Raw genomic sequence first — 18,763 nt, 5'->3', positions numbered from 1 at the left:
TTGTTAAAGAAGAATGGGCTCCTTCAGAAGTAATCCATTGGTTTTTCTTTTAATCTTATCAGGTGGAGGCATAAGGTTGAAGAGGGGAGAAACACAGATTCCAGGAAATTGTTTTAAAATTTCCATAAACTTTGGGGAAATATTGGTCAAAACGGTTAGAGGTTTTCCGTGGCCTCCATAGTCCAGCCAGATTGCCTCCCCTAATGCAGCATTATTCATGGTTTATGTCTGCCAAGCGAGAGCCTCAGTGACAAAAAGCTCCACAAAATCTTTCTTCTTCTACACGAGCCAAGCAGTTGTCAAACCTGCAGGACGAACTTGAAGGGCTTTAGACCAAAAGATGTTTAGAATTTGATTTGGGATTATGACTAAACTCATATGACTAAATCTAAATTCTCAGATTTTTATAAGGTGTTATTTTTTAAGGGGGTAGGAGAATGCTAACAATTGACTGTAAAATACAAGAGGGAAATTGTGCTTCTCTTTATTCTCCCACACAAAGATCAGGAAGGATGTTAGCTGACGGCAGGCACTAGCTTTGTGTGGGTCTGCTCTAAGACTTAGTGGCATTTCTGACTTCCAAAAAAGAAAAGTCTTAACAGGAGAAGAGTTAAGATAAATTTGTTAGACAAACAAGATAAAGCTGGATGCTTTTCTTTTGCACTTTTCCCATGACAGTTAGACAAGTGGAGGGAGGGGTGTGAATTACATGGGGATCCTTAAAGCAGCCATTCTCTTCCCCTGAAATGGTCTAAGAATCACCTAGAGATTTCCGTTAGAAACCCCAAGTCCCTGGGACAGCTGAGGGGGCTGGAGACCACGGGAGGGGGCCAGTGAGGAATGTCTCATTTCTCAGAACCACTGCAGGTACTTCCCAAACACTGCTCCAGTGTCCCTGGAAAAGGAGGAGTGAACATTTCCTGGAGGAATAGGACATGTAAGGGGACAGGGAGAGCCTAAGCTCCCGGGTCCAAGCTCATTCACACGCGGCCATGTGGTCCTCACAGAAAGCACCCTGAGGAAGGAATCGCCACCTCAGTCCTCTGTCTTATGGATGAGGATGTTGAGGTTCTGCATGTCCTAACAGCTGGAAGGTGCCGGAGCACTGCTGGCTGACTCCGCACACCACCAGGTTCCTTTTCCTTCACCACACCTGCAACCTACGTAGGATGGTGGTTTTCATTATTAATGAGTGGAATTTATTCTTTTGGAGTTACTTAATCCCTCATTAAATTAATCAAAACTCCATTCTAACCCTTCTCATTAAAAAAAAAAAGGAAAAGCCACGACCAGGCAAGACTATCCATTTCAAAGGCTGCAGCTTGGATAAACTCATTCTTAAATGCACAGTGCCCGCAAATGTTTCAATTTATTTTATTTTTTTTTAAGTATTCAGTTTATACCCAGGCCTGAAATAAAATTGAGAACACTTTTTTCCTCTCCACTTTACTCTTTTTCCAGATATTTGGGGATATGAACTCACCTTTTTGCCCTCTTTTTTACTACAAAATTTCTAATATGAATGCTGCTTCTGTGGACAAAGTCCCTAAAAAGACAAAAAAAAGATTCAATGATGACTGAAGTCCTGTGATTTGCCCCAGGATGTGGGTGTTAGTGAAATCTGTCTCTCCTCACTGGTTGAGAATGACATGGGAGATTTCATAGCTCCTCGATTATGGGTGGTTCAGACGAACTGGAGCCTTTGAGCAGGTTAATCTGAAATTTGTCTTTTTTTTTTTTTTTAACCCCAGTCTCTTCCAAAGAGAAATAGTAAGAAGGCAAAACTATTACAGACGGTGTTTGACTTCCTAGGAATGGAACTAATTCAAATGGAAGCTAATTTAGCCAAACTCTCAATAATGTCACAGGAACCAAAAAGTACCAAACAACTCCTCCTCCCCAAAGGAGTGGAGAACAGCTCTGCGTGTTTACATTCCCCCTGGCTAAACGAATATTCGAGCAGCCTTAATAAAGCACATCATGTCATTAGAGAACATTTCCCTGAAGCAAATTCTCAGAGGACATTAATAAGATATGACTCCTACTTATTTCCAGTGGGAAGTCTTATGTTGCTATATATATAAATTAATGTCATCACAGATGAGTTGCCGATTAGAACACATGTTTTCTCTGGGAACCCCTGGGGATAGTACTAATTATTGAATTATTTATTGTTTGCACAGAGCAGAGAAAAATTCTCTCTATGAGCAAGACCCTTCTGTCAGGAAAAACAAAACACTGGCCAGAAATGTTGCCCCAAGAACCAAGGGGGATTGAGAAAGTCGGCCAAAATTTATTTTGGGGGGCAGTTGTTTGCTTGTCTTATTGATTGTTTGGCATCTTCGTTTATGTATTTGTTTGTGGTTCTTTTTGAAACATCTCATCGGGCAAGAAAGGAATGGTGACTCGTGATTTTGTTTGGAGTAAATTTAGGACATGGGTTCTTACTGCTTGTGCTGCTGCTACCAATCCCCCCAGCATGCCACCCACCCACCCTAATGGGGACATGTTGAGGCCACATTAATGCTGATTGTCCATTACAGTGGCCTGCAGACATTTTTAAAAAATTCCATCCTAGGCAAATTCAACCTCAATCTCCAGAAGAGAAACCCCCAACATGGACATTTTGTGAAATCTGCCCGGGTGTCACCGACGTGCAGCCAGGGTCTGAGTCACCTCGCAGACAGGGAAAAGGCTGGGACTGGACCTCCGGAGCCTGGGCCTCATTGTAGCTCTGCCCATGGCACTCCCATCCCCCCGCTCTGATCCCCTATTTCCAAAAAGATGATTATCACTACCCACCACGCAAAAAAAAATTAGAAAATGCCAGTTGATATCTGGGAAAAAAAAGTACTTGAAATTTCAGCATTAGGCAAATATCCGATCGCTATTTTCAAGCCTCAGAAAACAAATAGCGTTTATCCAGCCCATCACATACAAGTTCCCAGCAAACTCCCAAAAGAGATTAGTAAACCAGAAAGAAGGCAGAACTAACTTCTCACTCCCAAGGGAATACCTCCCAGCCCGCAGACGGGGTGTAGCAACACTTTCACAAACATTGCCATTTTAATAAAAAAAAGAACATGTTCCCTGTCTTTAGCTGCTATGCGCAGGGCACCGACTGACTTTTTGTCTCCCAAATAGGGGAGCTGTTAGGCCGCAGTGCCCTGCGCTCTTGGTTCCTGGAAGGGCCGCGTTGATTGAGATTTACCGAAGTTAATGGCTGGGGAATCCATCGCTCTCATTTGGGAATGCCCTGGCACCTGATCCCATTCTATGGCACTAACCAGGTTGCAGCCTCCTCGAAGTCCATTTGTCCTGCGTGGGCAGCCAGTTTTCTCCAACAACGTTTTGATGAGGCTTCTGGAGTGGTTCAGGGGCGGGTGGTCGCCAGCAGAGAGGACGCGGAGGACTGCTGTCAGCTGGCCAGGACTCCAAGCGCCGCCGCTGTCCCGGGCGGAGGGTTTCTGTGTCTCAGCAGAGGGCCCAAGGCCGAGGAGAAGGAGCAATGGCAGGCAGGGTCCCGAGAGCCTTGTCCAGAAGCACATTTCCACTCCTCCTTCGCCTGCAGTGTGTCTCTGATGGAGTAGACGGGTTGGTGTCCACGGGGTGCACTTGTACCGGAGGAATTTCTGTGGCGAAGGGGGAAAATAAGGCTTTAATTATTATGCCTGCAACGTGTTTGAAAGGGTTCATTAATTGGGTGGCTAAGCTGCTTTGCAATGACAAGCTGTTTCTGAACAGCAGGGGGTCTGGTCTGTAGGTCATTGCTAACCCCAAACAGCAGGAAACTATCCTGGCTGTAGACTTTCAAACTGTAGGAAAACCAAGAATGTGGCTGTATTGCCTCTCTGAACTAAACCTAGAGTCAAAAATTAAGAAGAATACGTTTCTCTGTTCATCCTGGTATAAGTCATAGGACCGCGGACAGGAAACACCCTCATTTTATCTCCTTGGTAAGGAGAACTCCCAGGGCTTTGTGGTCCCGATCGCTGAAACATGTAAATAAAACTAAAGAGAAATTAAATTTTTAAAAATTGCCAATGTCATGTAGAGTTAGAAGGTTTTATGTAAAGAAGGGTGCTGGAAAAAAAACAGTAACATTCAGAAAACACTGGTCTGCCTTTAGATTTTAGTTTATTTAAAGTACAAACGATCTTACAAAAAAGAAAAAAAAAAAGAATTTCAAGACCTCATGAGCCATGATAAATCCACATACTCTGTGGTCATTAAAGGGGTAAGAGGACAACTTGAGAGCCAATCAATTTCTGGAATAAAATTTAATCTCTTCAAAACAATTGCTTAAGAAATGCAAAATGTGAACAGTATCTCATGTCCAATTTTGGCCCAGAGATGAGCTAATAATGACTGTGGGGTAGGAACAAAAATATTGGGATTACTTTTATAGTTTAAAAAAAAGAAGGTGGAAGAGTTAAGATTCTTCGGTTAGCAATTTAAAAAATGACAGAGGATGATACAAACATTTCTAAACCTAGTGCTTACCTTCATAAGGAAGACAAATGGCTATTTATCTGGAGCTCTGCGGCCTTTTAAATCTGAGAGAGCATTTTGTGGTTACAAAGTCCTCTGTTTTTAAAATTCCTTGACTGTGTGCTGGGAGCTGGAAGGGATTATTCCAGCCCCGTGAAGTTTCCAGTTGCCATGGAGAGAGCTGCTCTGAAGGTAACAATGAAGGTGGATAAAAGTGAGAACTTTTGTCTGGCAGGTTTTCAGGAAAATCAAATAAAATTGGTTCATGAACCCGACTTTTTCATATTAATATTTACCAATGTTCATAGAGTCACTGACAGTCACTTGCCTTTTAAGGGGCAGATCAAAGTCAAAAGATTTCACCTTGTGGAATGGAAAAGTTTTAGTGTCAGATTAAGGTTTTTTTTTCCTTTCCAGTTGGTGCTGTGATAACTGTTTCAACCACACTCCAACCAAGGATTTGTGGAAAAGATACCTGGTAGACTCTTTAGAATCTTATTTATTTTACAAGGTAGAGAGGTTTAACAGATTTAACATGGTTGTAAATTCATAAATAGATATTTTCAAGTGAGAAGGAAAGTATTTGTGGGAGGAATAAAGTTGCAACCTGGGAAATAAGTGGATGTGAATGGAGAACTTTAATTAGCTGTGTACGTTATGATCTCTGTATCTGCAGTAGAAGTGACTACATAGGATCCTTCAGACTCTAAAACAGGCTCTAGATAAATTACTAGTGAATAAATGACTACAAGAACAAAGCGGTCAATTTTACAGGACGTAAGAGAAGTTAAAATGCAAACTTTCAAAGTGGACTAAGTACACATAAATGGCACATAGTACACAGAAACACAAAGTGACTCTGAAGAATGATGGATAGAGATTTATGACTTCAATTCCATAGGTGGTAGATGGGAAGGAGTGGGGCTATGGTGAAGAGACAGAGGAAATGAGAAGAGAAAGAAGTTAGGATAGTCTCCTCAATCACTAATTGGATATGAAAACTTGGAACAATAGGGTGAGATAATCCTAAAAGAATGCTAGTAACATTGATAGAAATATGGCTGGCACAAAAGCTCCCAGAAAATGCCTGGTTTCTTGTTAATTCCAAATATGGAGGACTTGGATTCATCTAAACTGTCAAGGGAAGGGGCTTGGCCTGTGGTGGTGAAACCTAATGCAGTTCCAACTGCCTGCTGCAAAGAAAGCCAAATTCATGACACAGTGCTGCTGAGAAGGAAAAGGGCTTATTCAAGTGCTGGTCACCTGAGAAGATGGGGGACTCTCATCCCAAAGCCCATCTTAACATCTCAGTGCAGGCAGGGTTTTGTTTTTTTTTTATCAGGAAGGAAAGGGAAAGCAGAACAAAGATATCAGGGGGAGGGGGCTGTGGACATGCAGGCAGTGTTCTTGCTGGTCCTGATATAGATCTTTAATATCAGCCAAAGTCTTGTATTCAAGCTGCCCCAGGCCCATGCAGGATCCAGAAACAGCTGGTTTCTTCAATACACACACACACACAAAAAGGTTCTTGGTGATTTATGGCAGGCATGGCTAACCTGGCCTTCTTTGAAGACTTATATCCTCTTTTCTGACACAGGGAAAAGTATTGTTCATTATATGTTATTTAATAGAGAAGGTTACTTTTCAGGTTAGCGTAAGATTTCGTGTAAGATGTGCTGGATGCACAGGCTGTGCAGGATGTCTTCCCATAGGCCTTAATATGGATCTTTATGGTCACCCTTCTTGAATTGGTCATCTGGGCTTTCTAACAGCTGAATTCCTGTTGATTGAGTGGTTGGCATCATCCAGGTGGGCCTTGAGGCCAGGGCTCTTCCTAGGTTCACACAGGAATGGAGACTATAATGTATATTAAAAACTTTTAACATATGAGCTCTATTCTGAGAGAAAATTCAGGTTATAGTAATAAGCTGGGTTTAACATTTACTACGATTAACATGGGTAGCTTTATAAAAATTTTATAAGTTTACTTTGTTTGTATATTCTTATTTTAGTTCTACTCCATGGCTAGTCAGACTAATATAAGTAGTATATCAGATTCATTCCTGTCACAGAGAGATTAAGTGGAGTTAAAAGTCCAGAGTGGTCAGTTTAACAGAGGAGCAAGGAGTTGGCCAAAACCTTCCAGCTGTAGATCCAGTGGAGACAGAGAAGCAAGGAGGGAACAGGCTCAGGACCTTGTTTCTGGAACTGGGCCCTTGCTTTCTGACCCAGCTTCAATGAACAGGTCCTGAAATTGGCCATCCCTGCCCAAGTCCCAGTGTAGCACCTGCCTGGTTGCCACAGAACTAGCACTCACAGGACAGTGCCCCTGCTGTGACTTGGGGACCTTTTTCCTGGTTGTCCTGTGCTGATGTCCACTGGAAGCCCCATATTTCCTGGTGTCAGATTTCCTATGGTTACTGATTCCCTTGTAACAGCGCCCGGCGAGTTATCTCCCCCAGGGATTCTTGAACACCATTCACTAGTCTCAAGGGCTCCCAATACCTCTACCCTTCTAGCCACAAACCCCAAGACGCCCAAAGTGAACTTCCTCTTATTGTCACCAGCCAGTGCCCGCTCTGTTTGCCCCAAGATTTGTTCCACCCTCACAGTCAAACCTACAATTCAACCACCAGCCAGGTTCCTTTTCCTGTTCCAGGGCGAGACAGGAATGGAGGGGCAGGGAGAAGCCCTGGATGTAGGCTATAAGGCCGGCAAAGCCAAGAAGGGCTGGCAGGCAGATGATTAAAAAAAAGAAGGAGTAAGAAGGAGATAAAATACTTAGCGGAATATGGCAGCATCATCTCCTTTGCTTGACTTTGAGCTGTAGCTCTAACTCCAAGTGCCCACCCTGCCACTTCCCCGGCAAGCCTGAAATCAGCCTTTCTTCAACATGGCTGCATTTGCAATCTAAGCACCTTCTGGGAGTAATGAGTTTCACATGTTAACGCACCAGCTGTATAAAGAAGGAGCTAATTTACTCCTGACTGATACTCACATGCCCGTTAACCCCCAGGTGGGGGCAGTCTCATGGGAGGCAGTTTCTCCTGATATGCCAACTCTTACTTGTGCTATCACAGGAAGATAGAGTGGCCGGGAGGCAGGAGGGAAGAGGGGAGGGGGCCACTGACCAATCTGTCCTTCATTCAGTTTTGGCTCTTTGCCTGAGTTTCAAACGTCTTCCTCATGCCCACATAGGAATGTAGTTACATACCCACCCTGCCTAGACCTAGAAAGAATTTAAAGGGTCCCACCAGGAAATATGAAATACAAGATGGCTGCAACTTAGGAAGAGATTGAAGCAAGGGTAGAGCCGTCTTGCGTGTACAGTGTATAGTGCAGGGCTGCCTGCATGTACCGTTTGGCAGGTTTGGGTGCTGTACAACTCCAGAGATCATCATTCATGTCTATAGTCACTACAGATTTATGTATTGACTTTCATGACAATGTATTAAATTATATTATTTATTTATTTTCCAGTAAATGTCCTGAGGAAAGGAGGCTTTGAGCTGGCGGCAGGACTGTGTGTGCTCTGAATCCCTCCCACCCCTATGGGATCCTCTCTGGCAGTAATATGAGGTCCTACAACTCTGAGCTACCTCTGGGTCTCGCTTCTCCTTGCATGCCCCTTCACACTGACTTCTTCCCTCTTTCCAAGACACAGACCTCTCTAAATAATTCGTACAAAATGTTTATGAACATTGTGTAGTATTTTTTATACCTAGGCACTGTGCTAAGCAATTTCACATATATTTTCTCCTGTAATATCAGTTGAATCTAATTAATAAACTTCTCAGTGTACATTTCAGAAATACCCATGTTCACACAATCTATAGGTGCTACCAGAAATCTGGGCCTGTGAACATCAAAGTTGGTGCTTATACAGTAAAACCTTGATATAACAGGTAAGGTGTTCATTAAAGCAGGTAGTCCATTAAATAATAAAGTAGGTTTTACAAATGCATATATTAAAAGATTGACAGATTAGTTTACCTGTTTTTTACTTATGTAGACATCTTTGTGTGATTAAAATTAAGTATGAATGAAAAGTTTAATTTCACAGAAAAGTTTTCTATATGTATTACAGTAATTGTAATTTTTTAATACATTCTATTGATTTTTTACAAAGAGGAAGGGAGAGGGATAGAGTTAGAAACATCGATGAGAGAGAAACATCATCGATCAGCTGCCTCCTGCACACCCCCTATTGGGGATGTGCCCCCAACCAAGGTACACGCCCTTGACCAGAATCGAACCTGGGACCTTTCAGTCCGCAGGCCACTGAGCCAAACCAATTAGGGCAGTAATAGTAAATTTATACTGAATGGGTCTAGCAAATTCGTGCATTCACCAGTCACTGGGAGCAAAAAAAAATGCACACAGCTGGGGGGCGGCTTAGCCTAGGTCAGAAGAACATCGGTGGCAGCATTAAAACTGCTGCAGAGTCATGCCATGTGACAACAGAACCAATGAACTCACAATGAGGTGTGATCACCAAACATTCTTTATGAGCGATGACTATTGGCGTTAAATATGTAGACTATAGTTGGAGATGTGTAATACTTATTTATGGCAATGAAATGAAGTACAGTGTTTTTACCAACATATGGTCTATTTGCTGAAATTTGTTAAAAGTAATAGTGAATTCATAACAAAAAAATAACCTGTTGATTTAATTATAAGCAAATCTTGGTTCAATGCTTTTTAAAATTAACAGGGTGTTAATTTTCACATAAGACATACAGACCGGAAATTTTGTCCATTAAATCCAAAGTCCGTTAATAAATCGAGGTCCACAAAATTGAAGGTTTACTGTCCTACTAAGCAACTGTCTGTTGCGATGCCATCCTGTGTTTTTATTTGTAAGTCCAAGCCTCATTTTACAGTGCAGCACGGGGAGGGGGGGAGGGGACACAAAGGAATCAGCCAAGAGCCCATCATCAAGGAAATAGTCTTACATTTTATTTATTGCTTTCTCCCCAAAGCCTCTTCAGCCCAAAAATTCTCTGAGAAAAGAAATTGAAGAAAAATGTAGAACTTTAAACCAAATAAAACCGTAGGCTCTCCTCTTCAGTGATGCTTATCAACAGCCTACTCACCAGACATTGGAAACAAATGCTACTCCCTCTCTAAACTATTTCTTATGGGGAGAAGCAGAGGGTTCCACTGAAAAGGTAGCTCCCACGGGCAAGGGACTCATTTGCACATCTTCTGATTGCAACATCCCTGGATTTCCAACAATTTGAAAATGCCTGTTGTTTTGAATTCAGACCTTTACATTCTCTGATTTGGAAGCCAATAGTAAAAATGATTTCTAGAAGACATTTTATGTGCAATTTTCAAACAATATTTTTCTTCTCCTTATAAAAGTCGTATATGATCACTAACTTTAAAAAAGCTGAGAAAATATCTGAATATTAAAAAATATGGCCTCTCCGCAGAGAAAACAGATATTAATATCTGTCGTAGCTTGTCTTGCTTTATTCTTTTAACATTTTTTGGATCATGTCATATGCATTATTTTAAAGCTCGTAGTTTTTACTCATTATATTGTCAGTCTTCCTAGAGATGGATTTATTTTATTAGTCATTTCAAAAATTCACCTTTCGGTTTGGTTTCAATGATCTTCGTTAGAACTTGCTTTCCATGTCATTAATTTCTACTCTTTTTTGTTATTTTCTCCCATAATTTTTTTTCTTTGTCTTTCTTGGTTCTTTCTGTGGCCGACTTTGCTAGATTCCACCCAATATTCATTCCTCCTTATTCCATTTATTTGGGGCAGCAACGTGCCCAACTAAAACCCTTCACTTTTCCAGACTCATTGTAAGTGAGGTTCACATGGCAGAGTTTGAGGTCAATGTGAATGGAAGTTTGCCGGAGACATCAAAGAGAGGGCCTCCTACCTGGAATGTAGCAGTGACACCCCATGTGGCCCCAGTGAGGTAAGGAGCAAGAGACCAAGGCTCCTCCCACTCAAACTGAAGGAGCAGGAAGACAGGAGGAGGAGCCTGGCCCTGAAGGTATCATCCAAGTCACTGAGGAGTCCTGGCTGCCCGTGCTTGGAGCTCTGGTTGAGTGAGATCCTGTTGTCCAGTTTTCGGTTGACTTGCACCAAAGGCAAGCCCCTGTACACCTTGGCACAACAATGACATGATGTCTCATCATCTTCAGACTCGTAAAAGGTCACCTGATCCCTGTGGTCTGCTTTTGTTCACTGCCTCTGCTTTCCCACTAGGCACGTGGGGCTCCGAGTCTTTGCCAAGACCGGCACCCACTGTCTTGGTTTTAGGCACTTCTCTGAAATCTTGTCACCACAGGGCACCATTTCAATGCAGCGAGTTAGTTTGTCGTCTTCCCTGGGCCCAGTGCCTGTGAGAGTGATACTTCCTTCTTTCTCCGTCTTCTCCCGGAGATCCTTGCTTCTCTCCTCTCCTCCTTGGGACTCCTGGCATAATGCCACTGATGCAAGTTAGTGCTTCTCAAAGACAGGAGGAGCCTTTGATGTCATACAGTTCGGCCTTCTCTGTGCAAAACCCCTGACACAGGAGCACGAAAATGTTAACTTCTGGTTCAGAATAGGTCAGGAAATATGGAGATGTGGTGTGTGTTTTTAAATAAATAATCCCAGAATAGTTAATAGAAAGTTATCCTTACCATTTCTTAGAGAAACAGTTTCCTTAACAGTACATTTTCCAAAAATAATTTCCAGCAAACCTTTAATTCAATGAATAATATAATACAACTTAATTCAGCAAGCACAGGTTTAAAACCTGTTATGTGCAAGTTATTGTTATAGTTTGTGTGAAATACACAGATTTGTGGTATCAAGGCCCTGCTCTCACATGTGCTTGGTCTAAGGCGGAGACCCTGGCCCACCCCAAACAACCCCAATTCAAAGTGGTTAAGGGTGTGTTCTGTGTGGGAGAAGGAATTCCTTGGCCTGATTAAGGAGAAAGGGTAGTGCTTCATTTTTAGTGGACAAAATCCAATGAGAAAAATAACTCAATCCAGGGATTTCCATTTTAATTAAACTTTGGAGAACTGAAAGGAAAATAAAAAGATAATCCCAACAAGGGGTTTGTAAAGACTGGGAGCCAAAAAATGGGGCAGCCCCATCTTGGGGCCTTTGCACCGTCCCCATACACACTCTTCTGGGCCCACTCCCCTCCCCTCCAACAATCAATTTTCTAATCTCTCTCTCAGTTTTCTCAGCCAGGAAGTGAAGATAACAACAGAAACTTACCTTCGTGAAGCTGTTGTGAGGATTTACATAAATTAAATTAAATGGCAATACAATTAATGACTTCCATACAGCACATACAAAGTGCTTGATGAGGGTTAAGTGCCGGTGTTCTGGATCCAGCATCTAGAAGGGCTCAAGAATCTGGAGAAGGTGCTGTGTGTAAAGAGTCCAGAGACGAAACATAATTTTGGAAGGCATTCTGGGGAGCCAGAGAAGACTTAGCTGAGGAAACTAAGTTCTAAGTTCTCCTTTGTCTCAGGACCCCTTGCTATTTATTAACACAATTTAGCCTAAGGCAAGGTATATATACACATCAAAGGGTAGGATTAGGTACAGAATCCATTGTCAGATGGGGAAAAACTGCCGACAGCCTTTCAGGTGTTTGGCCAGTAGGAGGCAATAACATGTAGATTTAAATGCCCTCAGTTGCCTGGCAGCAAGAAATTATTTTATGCATCCTTTTCAGGTTTGGGGAAATGCCCTCAGCCATTTCCAGATGATTCTAGCCCTGCTGACATGCTGGAACTGGCTTCTGGCAGTTAAGCATGGTTTATATATTTTCATGGTATTATACTCAGATATTTATTTAGCATCTTCCTATATCACTATATGTTAGTGATACAGTAATGAACGGGACATGACCACTGCCCACAATCACAGTTTGTCAGAGGAAGAAAACCTGGCAAACAGTTCAACCGAATGCACGGAGGTAAGTGCAATGATAAGGTATGTATAGCATGTGCTGTGTGAATCCCTAACCACATGTTGGGGCCCTGGAAGGCTGATGGCATCTTCAGCATCTTTACAAGCTCTGCTAAGAGTACTGAGAGTGGCTTCAACCCCAGATTTTTTGTCATCAATCATCTGCATAATATGTCAACATCTTTGTTGAAAATTGTGAGGTTTGCTGTTCTCCATATGATATGGGGGGTGGCCCTCACCTCCATAGTCAGAATGGGTGGGGCATTTGTTGTTGGCTCGACTCTTCATGCCCTAGTGGTGATCACTGCCTTAGACATGAATCCTTGTCTAAGGACAAGGATTCCTTAGACAAGGGTGATGGTGTTGATCAGGGGTCCTCAAACTACGGTCCGCAGGCCACATGCAAATACAAATATTGTATTTGTTCCCGTTTTGTTTTTTTACTTCAAAATAAGATATGTGCAGTGTGCATAGGAATTTGTTCATAGTTTTGTTTTGTTTTTTAAACTATAGTCCGGCCCTCCAACGGTCTGAGGGACAGTGAACTGGCCCCCTGTTTAAAAAGTTTGAGGACCCCTGGTGTCGATCATCCCTGTGATAATGGTTTTGGCCTCCAAGCTCAACCAAATCATTGTAGTCAGCTTCCTATGCTAACTATGAAATAGCTCGCTACTATCTCCGGGGTGATGCCTTTTACAGATGTGTCAGATGTTTGGGGAACTGTGATGCTACGACTGGCATGTTCAGAAGAACAGCGTGTGGGTGTGTAACCACTTGCCCTTGGCTAGGTCCCAGCAACAGCTTTTGAGTTTGTAGCTTAGATTGTTGTCAATTCTGTTTTGTTTTTTTCACAGAATTTTACTGCTTGACACCTCAATATCAGAGACAGTAGAAACTGAAATTGCATTAGTTGAAGAGAACAAAGTCAGAGCTGAAAAATGCATGAATTACAGATGCTGATAGCTACCGTGTTGTATCTATTACAGTCATTGAAACACCACCTTTTTCACTTTGTCATCTTTTCTGTGACCTCAAATTTCCTTTGGTTGGTTGATAGCGGAGGAGTGACTGTGGCTGTATCCACCAAAAACATACTCTTGTTGTCTTTAGGCTTTTGGGGGGGGGGTGTGGGGTTTGTCTCAGCCCATGTGATATGTATTGGCTGTGATGCCCTCTTGGCTAAATCATTCTGTTTCTTATGGGAGAGGGAGTATTTGGTAAGTGGTTCTTTGATATCCTGAGGCTTGGCACTTGGGAATGCACTTGGTTGAAGATAGTCCAAAAGAATACAGCGGCTTGGATTCTCCGAAGATCAACCTCAGGAAGGTTAGCTGATACTTCCTGGCTTCCCTCAACTTGATCCCTGCTCTTCTCTGCCTGCATGGAAACCTCAGAGTATTGATATTTTGCTGACTTTCAAGGAAGAAATCTGGCTTTTGGACAAGAGCAAGGAGGAACTAAACAGGCACAATGACTAGATACATCCTGAGGGGCTGCTCAGAGGAAAGCTGTGGCTTCAGAGGCTCCGGTTGGCTGAGGCTGCTGGAGATTGTGCCAGACTTTCTGTTTCTGGGCAGTGACTCCAGACTGTGTCAGCTGCTCAGGCGAAGGTCCTAAACTGAGTCTTCTCCCAGCATGCTCTGCAGCTTTGGATTTGTGGTCCACACTGGGTGGTGAGTGACCCAGTGGATAAAGAATGAGCCTCAGTACCGGCTTTGTGACAAATACACCACAGCTGCTTGAGACCAGCACAGGTGTGTCAGCCGGGCTGCAGTCCCCATGGGGAGGAGGCTCATAGCAGAGGTAGAGGGCTGGCAGGGCCCATAGGATATGCGAACAGACTCTTCTAACAAAAACCATCCATGCATTATCTGTCTTACGTTCCTGCCTACTCACTCCTGGCAGCAAGGTCCCAAGAAAAGCCTCGAAATGTCCAGAGAAAAACCAGGCCTTCTGATTATGAGACCCAAGTCAATAACATAAAACATGTTGAGACTGTCGGGGTTTGGCCCATCTCTTAGCCCGGTTTCTCCTTGAGGAAGTCAAACCTGGCCCAATGAACAGACTGCCCTATTCAGAGAAATAGGTTCCTAGAGACTCCATCTCCTACCTTCCCTTCTCCTCCACTGAAAATTCTAAGTCCCTTTTCTCTGTCACCTATGACTTTTGGAATAAACCCTCAGGATGGCACGTGGCAGTCAGCAGAATGCACTCAGGATCATCTGGAATTCATTTGAACATGTGCCACTGTGCCTAGCATCTGATAGGTACTTAATCAGTTTCCCTTTTACCTTTAGAGCCAAGCTTGACTCTGATTTCCAGAAAGTTAAGGAAAAATAAGGGACAATTCTCTTTGAAGTACTTATTACGATGTTTCTCAAAGAAGCTGATGGGGTTTCTTCTGCTCTTTCACTTCTCAAGAGAATAAAAGGAATTACAGTTATGGTGGTCATGAGCACTAGGGTTCCCTTTGCTCGCTTCTATAAGATGAGCCAGCTCTGACCCAGGGAAGCTGACACTTTCATGAGATGGGAGTCTCTATGAGATGAACAATTCTCTATTACTGCACACAGCATGGAAAAAATGGTTATTTTCACAAATATCTAGGGTTCTACTCAGAACCATATCATTTCTGGCCTTCCCCCTCCTGGATTAAGTGTATATTTTAAGATTACATAAGAGAAATAAATCCTCAACTTACACATCCTTATTAACGGTGATTATAAAAGGGATGTGGGAATAGCACAACCTTGGGAGAATGTCTTAGTCCACTCAGGCTGCTATAACAAAATACCACAGGCCTTCTACACAATAGAACTTTACTTGTCACAGTTCTGTAGGCTGGAGGTCCAAATCCAGGAGTCAGCAGTTCAGTGTCTGGTGAGGCCCTGATTTCTGGGTCATAGAAAGTTGTCTTCTCTCTGTGTCCTCATAGAGACTCTAATCCCATTAGGCTCTAAAGCAGTGGTTCTCAACCTGTGGGTCACGACCCCATTGGGGGTCGAATGACCCTTTCACAGGGGTCGCCTAAGACCATTGGAAAACACATATATAATTACATATTGTTTTTGTGATTAATCCCTATGCTTTAATTATGTTCAATTTGTAACAATGAAAATACATCCTGCATATCAGATATTTACATTACGATTCATAACAGTAGCAACATTACAGTTATGAAGTAGCAATGAAAATAATTTTATGGTTAGGGGTCACCACAACATGAGGAACTGCATTAGGAAGGTTGAGAACCACTGCTCTAATGGGACTTTTTTTTTTTTTAATATATTTTATTGATTTTCCACAGAGAGGAAGAGAGAGAGATAGAGAGTCAGAAACATCGATGAGAGAGAAACATCGACCAGCCGCCTCCTGCACATCCCCCACCGGGAATGTGCCCGCAACCCAGGTACATGCCCTTGACCGGAATCGAACCCGGGACCCTTCAGTCCGCAGGCAGACGCTCCATCCACTGAGCCAAACCGGCTTCGGCTCTAATGGGACTTTTTATAAGGACTCTAATCCCATTCATGAAGGTTTCATTGTTTTGATCCAATCACCTCCCAAAGGCCCCACCAGCTAACACCATCACATATGGGGTTAGTTCTCAACATAGAAAGTTTGGGGGAGGTCACCAACATTCAGTCCATAGCAGAATATAAGGGAGTCCAGGAAAAAAAGTACAGAAGTAGATTTTAGCATCTACAGTTCCTGGTTAATTAGCAGACAGAATGGAAAACTGCAGCTTTTGCTAGCTCCCATGCTATTTGGCTGTACATCCTCTAACCCATGGATTATGTAAGATTTCTAACAGCTTTGGAAAATGCTATCTCAGTTTAAAATGATTCCAAAGTCAAGTGCTCATCAAAGTCAGAGCCTGGTGGCACCAGACTCTCCTGGGTACTTGTTGAAATGCAGATTCCAGGACTCTGACCCAGCTCTAATCAGAATCAGAAGCACGGGCCCCAAAGACTCTGTATTTTGAACAACCTCTCCGTGTGGCTCTTATTCTTCATCAAAGTTTGAGAATCTATGCCAAAACCCCAAATCAGGAGCAAGCCCAGAGAGTCTTGAACTCTCTTGCCCTTAAAGAAAAAAAAAGTTAAGTCAACAACAACAAAAAATGTCCTGGCCCCTTTGTATGGTTCTTTAAATCTGCTAGAGAACTCTGTGTACCAGAGCTGTGATCAGAACCGTCAGGAGCAAGCTGTGATAGAAAAGGTTTTCACTCAACCCGCAGAGCTATTTGAATGGGATCAATAATCTTTGCCAAAACCTAATCATGCAGAGATGCCATGAATAACTTTACTATTTTAAAGTCCCCACAGTACAGCCAGGATCTCCAGCCAATTTAGGGGGCTTTTCCAAGTCAGTGTCAGTTGATTTGAAGTACTGAAGAGATTCTTCAGTTATATTGTAAGGTAATTTATGAAGAGAATGGAGAAAAGTGAATCATACGAACATATCCTAGAATATGAACATACTAGAAAAAGATATACAACTGGAACAACCCAACAACCGGTCACTATGACGTGCGCTGGCCACCAGGGGGTGTGTGCAGAACATGGCGGGTGACAGCCCCAGCGGGATGGTGGAGCAGGTGAGTGCGGGGCACCAGACCAAGGCAGGGTGCCGGTTGCTGTCATTGGGGAGAGCCTCTGATGGTTACGGAAAATTCTTTGCTCTCACCCGCCGAGGTCCCACCCGGCACTTGCACCTGCTGCCGGTGCCAGCCCCGCTCGCAGCCGCTGCTGGCACCAGCCCTGATCGCCCCTGAGGGTTTCTCCACATCCCCCTGCTCCTGAGGAGCGAGTGGGGCAGCAGCCATTACTCACACCCAGTGATGGCGCCAGCCCCGCTCACACCCGCTGCTGGTGCCAGCCTCAATCGCTCCATGCTGTCAGTGGGTGCAGGTGGGGCTGGCATCGTCAGCATGTGGGAGTGGTGGCGGCGATGAGATAGTGGGGCTGCCAACAGACAGGGGTCCGGACCGGGGGCAGTGGCGGGAGGGGCTGGACAGGGGTGAGGAGGATGGGCCACAACCCGCCCCTGTGCCCACCTCAGCCTAGCGGCCCACAGTTCCTTTCAAGGTGCACAAATTCATGCACTGGGCCCCTAGTTCCACTATAAAAACAATGTCAACAAACTGATTAGTGTCATCAAATTCAATAGTATTTAAGATTACTCACTGCACAAACAAAAAAAAAGCAACCCCTACAAAACACCTCAAAACCAGTACCCTGAAATATTGGTACTTGTATATGAATGCAATTCAATAGAAGTTTTTCTATATTTTACCATAATCCTAAAAATTTTCACCATATTTTCAGTAGGAAGTTGTTTAGGATCTTTTCTATACTATCAAAGATGTCTTAAATTTGTGATCAATCATGCTAAAGTCTGCATCATCCTTCTATTCCCTCTATAAAAATAATTACAAAACCATTACTATATAAAGGAGTGTGATACTTAATTTTATATCTCAATTTGACTGAGCCACAGTCCCCAGATATTTGGTCAAGCATTATTCCCGATGGTGTCTTGAAGATGTTTTGTTTTTGTTTATTTTTTGTTTTTAGATGAGAATAACATTTAATTAAATCAGTGGTCTTTGAGTAAGGCCTCCAAAATGTGGGTGAGCTTCATCTAACCAGTTGAAGGCCTTAATAGAACAAAGAGCAAGAATAATTCTGCCCACAGACTGTCTTTGGACTCCAACTGCAGCTCTTCTCTCACCCTTCAGCCTGCTGGCCTAGCCTGTACATTTTGGACTCATTAAGCCTCCACAATAGAATGAGCCAATTCTTTAAAATAGATTGATCGATAAATAGATGATACAGAAGATAGATAGATAGATAGATAGATAGATAGATAGATAGATAGATAGATGCCAGATAGATAGATAGATAGATAGATAGATAGATAGATAGATAGATGATAGATAGATGATACATAGAGAGGGAGAGAGGGAGAGAGAGAGAAATGAGAGAGAGAGAGAGAAAGAGAGAGAGAGAGAGAGAGAGAGAGAGAGAGAGAGAGAGAGAGAACAACCCCTTGGGCAAGGAGGCAAGGATGAGCTGGCAATATGGTTCATGTGTCAGATGTGAAACCTCTGATGTATTTCACAAAGGACATGAAACTTTAAGGCAAAATTATTGAGCAAAAATAATTTGTTAAATTGAGAATAAGACATTTAGAGATCTAATTCCCAATAACAGTGCCTCTGATTGTTGAATTCTGAGCTGGGTCAATGTTTTGAGGAAGATCCGGGGGAACTGTGCAAGTCATTATGGTAAAATTCATTTTATACTCAGTGTTTTAGCACCC

General features: G+C 42.9%; 1 protein-coding gene across 8 annotated transcripts in view; it reads right to left on the bottom strand.

Annotated features, from left to right (window-relative positions):
• SLC39A12 (solute carrier family 39 member 12) overlaps positions 1-3,953 on the bottom strand; it is a 73,533-nt gene extending 69,580 nt beyond the window's left edge. For all 8 annotated transcript variants that reach the window (XM_081097778.1, XM_081097783.1, XM_081097780.1 and 5 more), the window contains exon 1: positions 3,288-3,953. In XM_081097778.1, coding sequence (XP_080953904.1) covers positions 3,288-3,548 — 261 coding nt within the window. In that variant the 5' untranslated portion in view covers positions 3,549-3,953. The remainder of the gene's footprint in view (positions 1-3,287) is intronic.
• Positions 3,954-18,763: the final 14,810 nt, after the last annotated feature.

The sequence above is a fragment of the Myotis nattereri genome, assembly GCF_964212035.1.
Source record: "Myotis nattereri genome assembly, chromosome: 1".
Taxonomy (NCBI): domain Eukaryota; kingdom Metazoa; phylum Chordata; class Mammalia; order Chiroptera; family Vespertilionidae; genus Myotis; species Myotis nattereri.
This window is presented reverse-complemented; position numbering and strand designations above follow the sequence as displayed.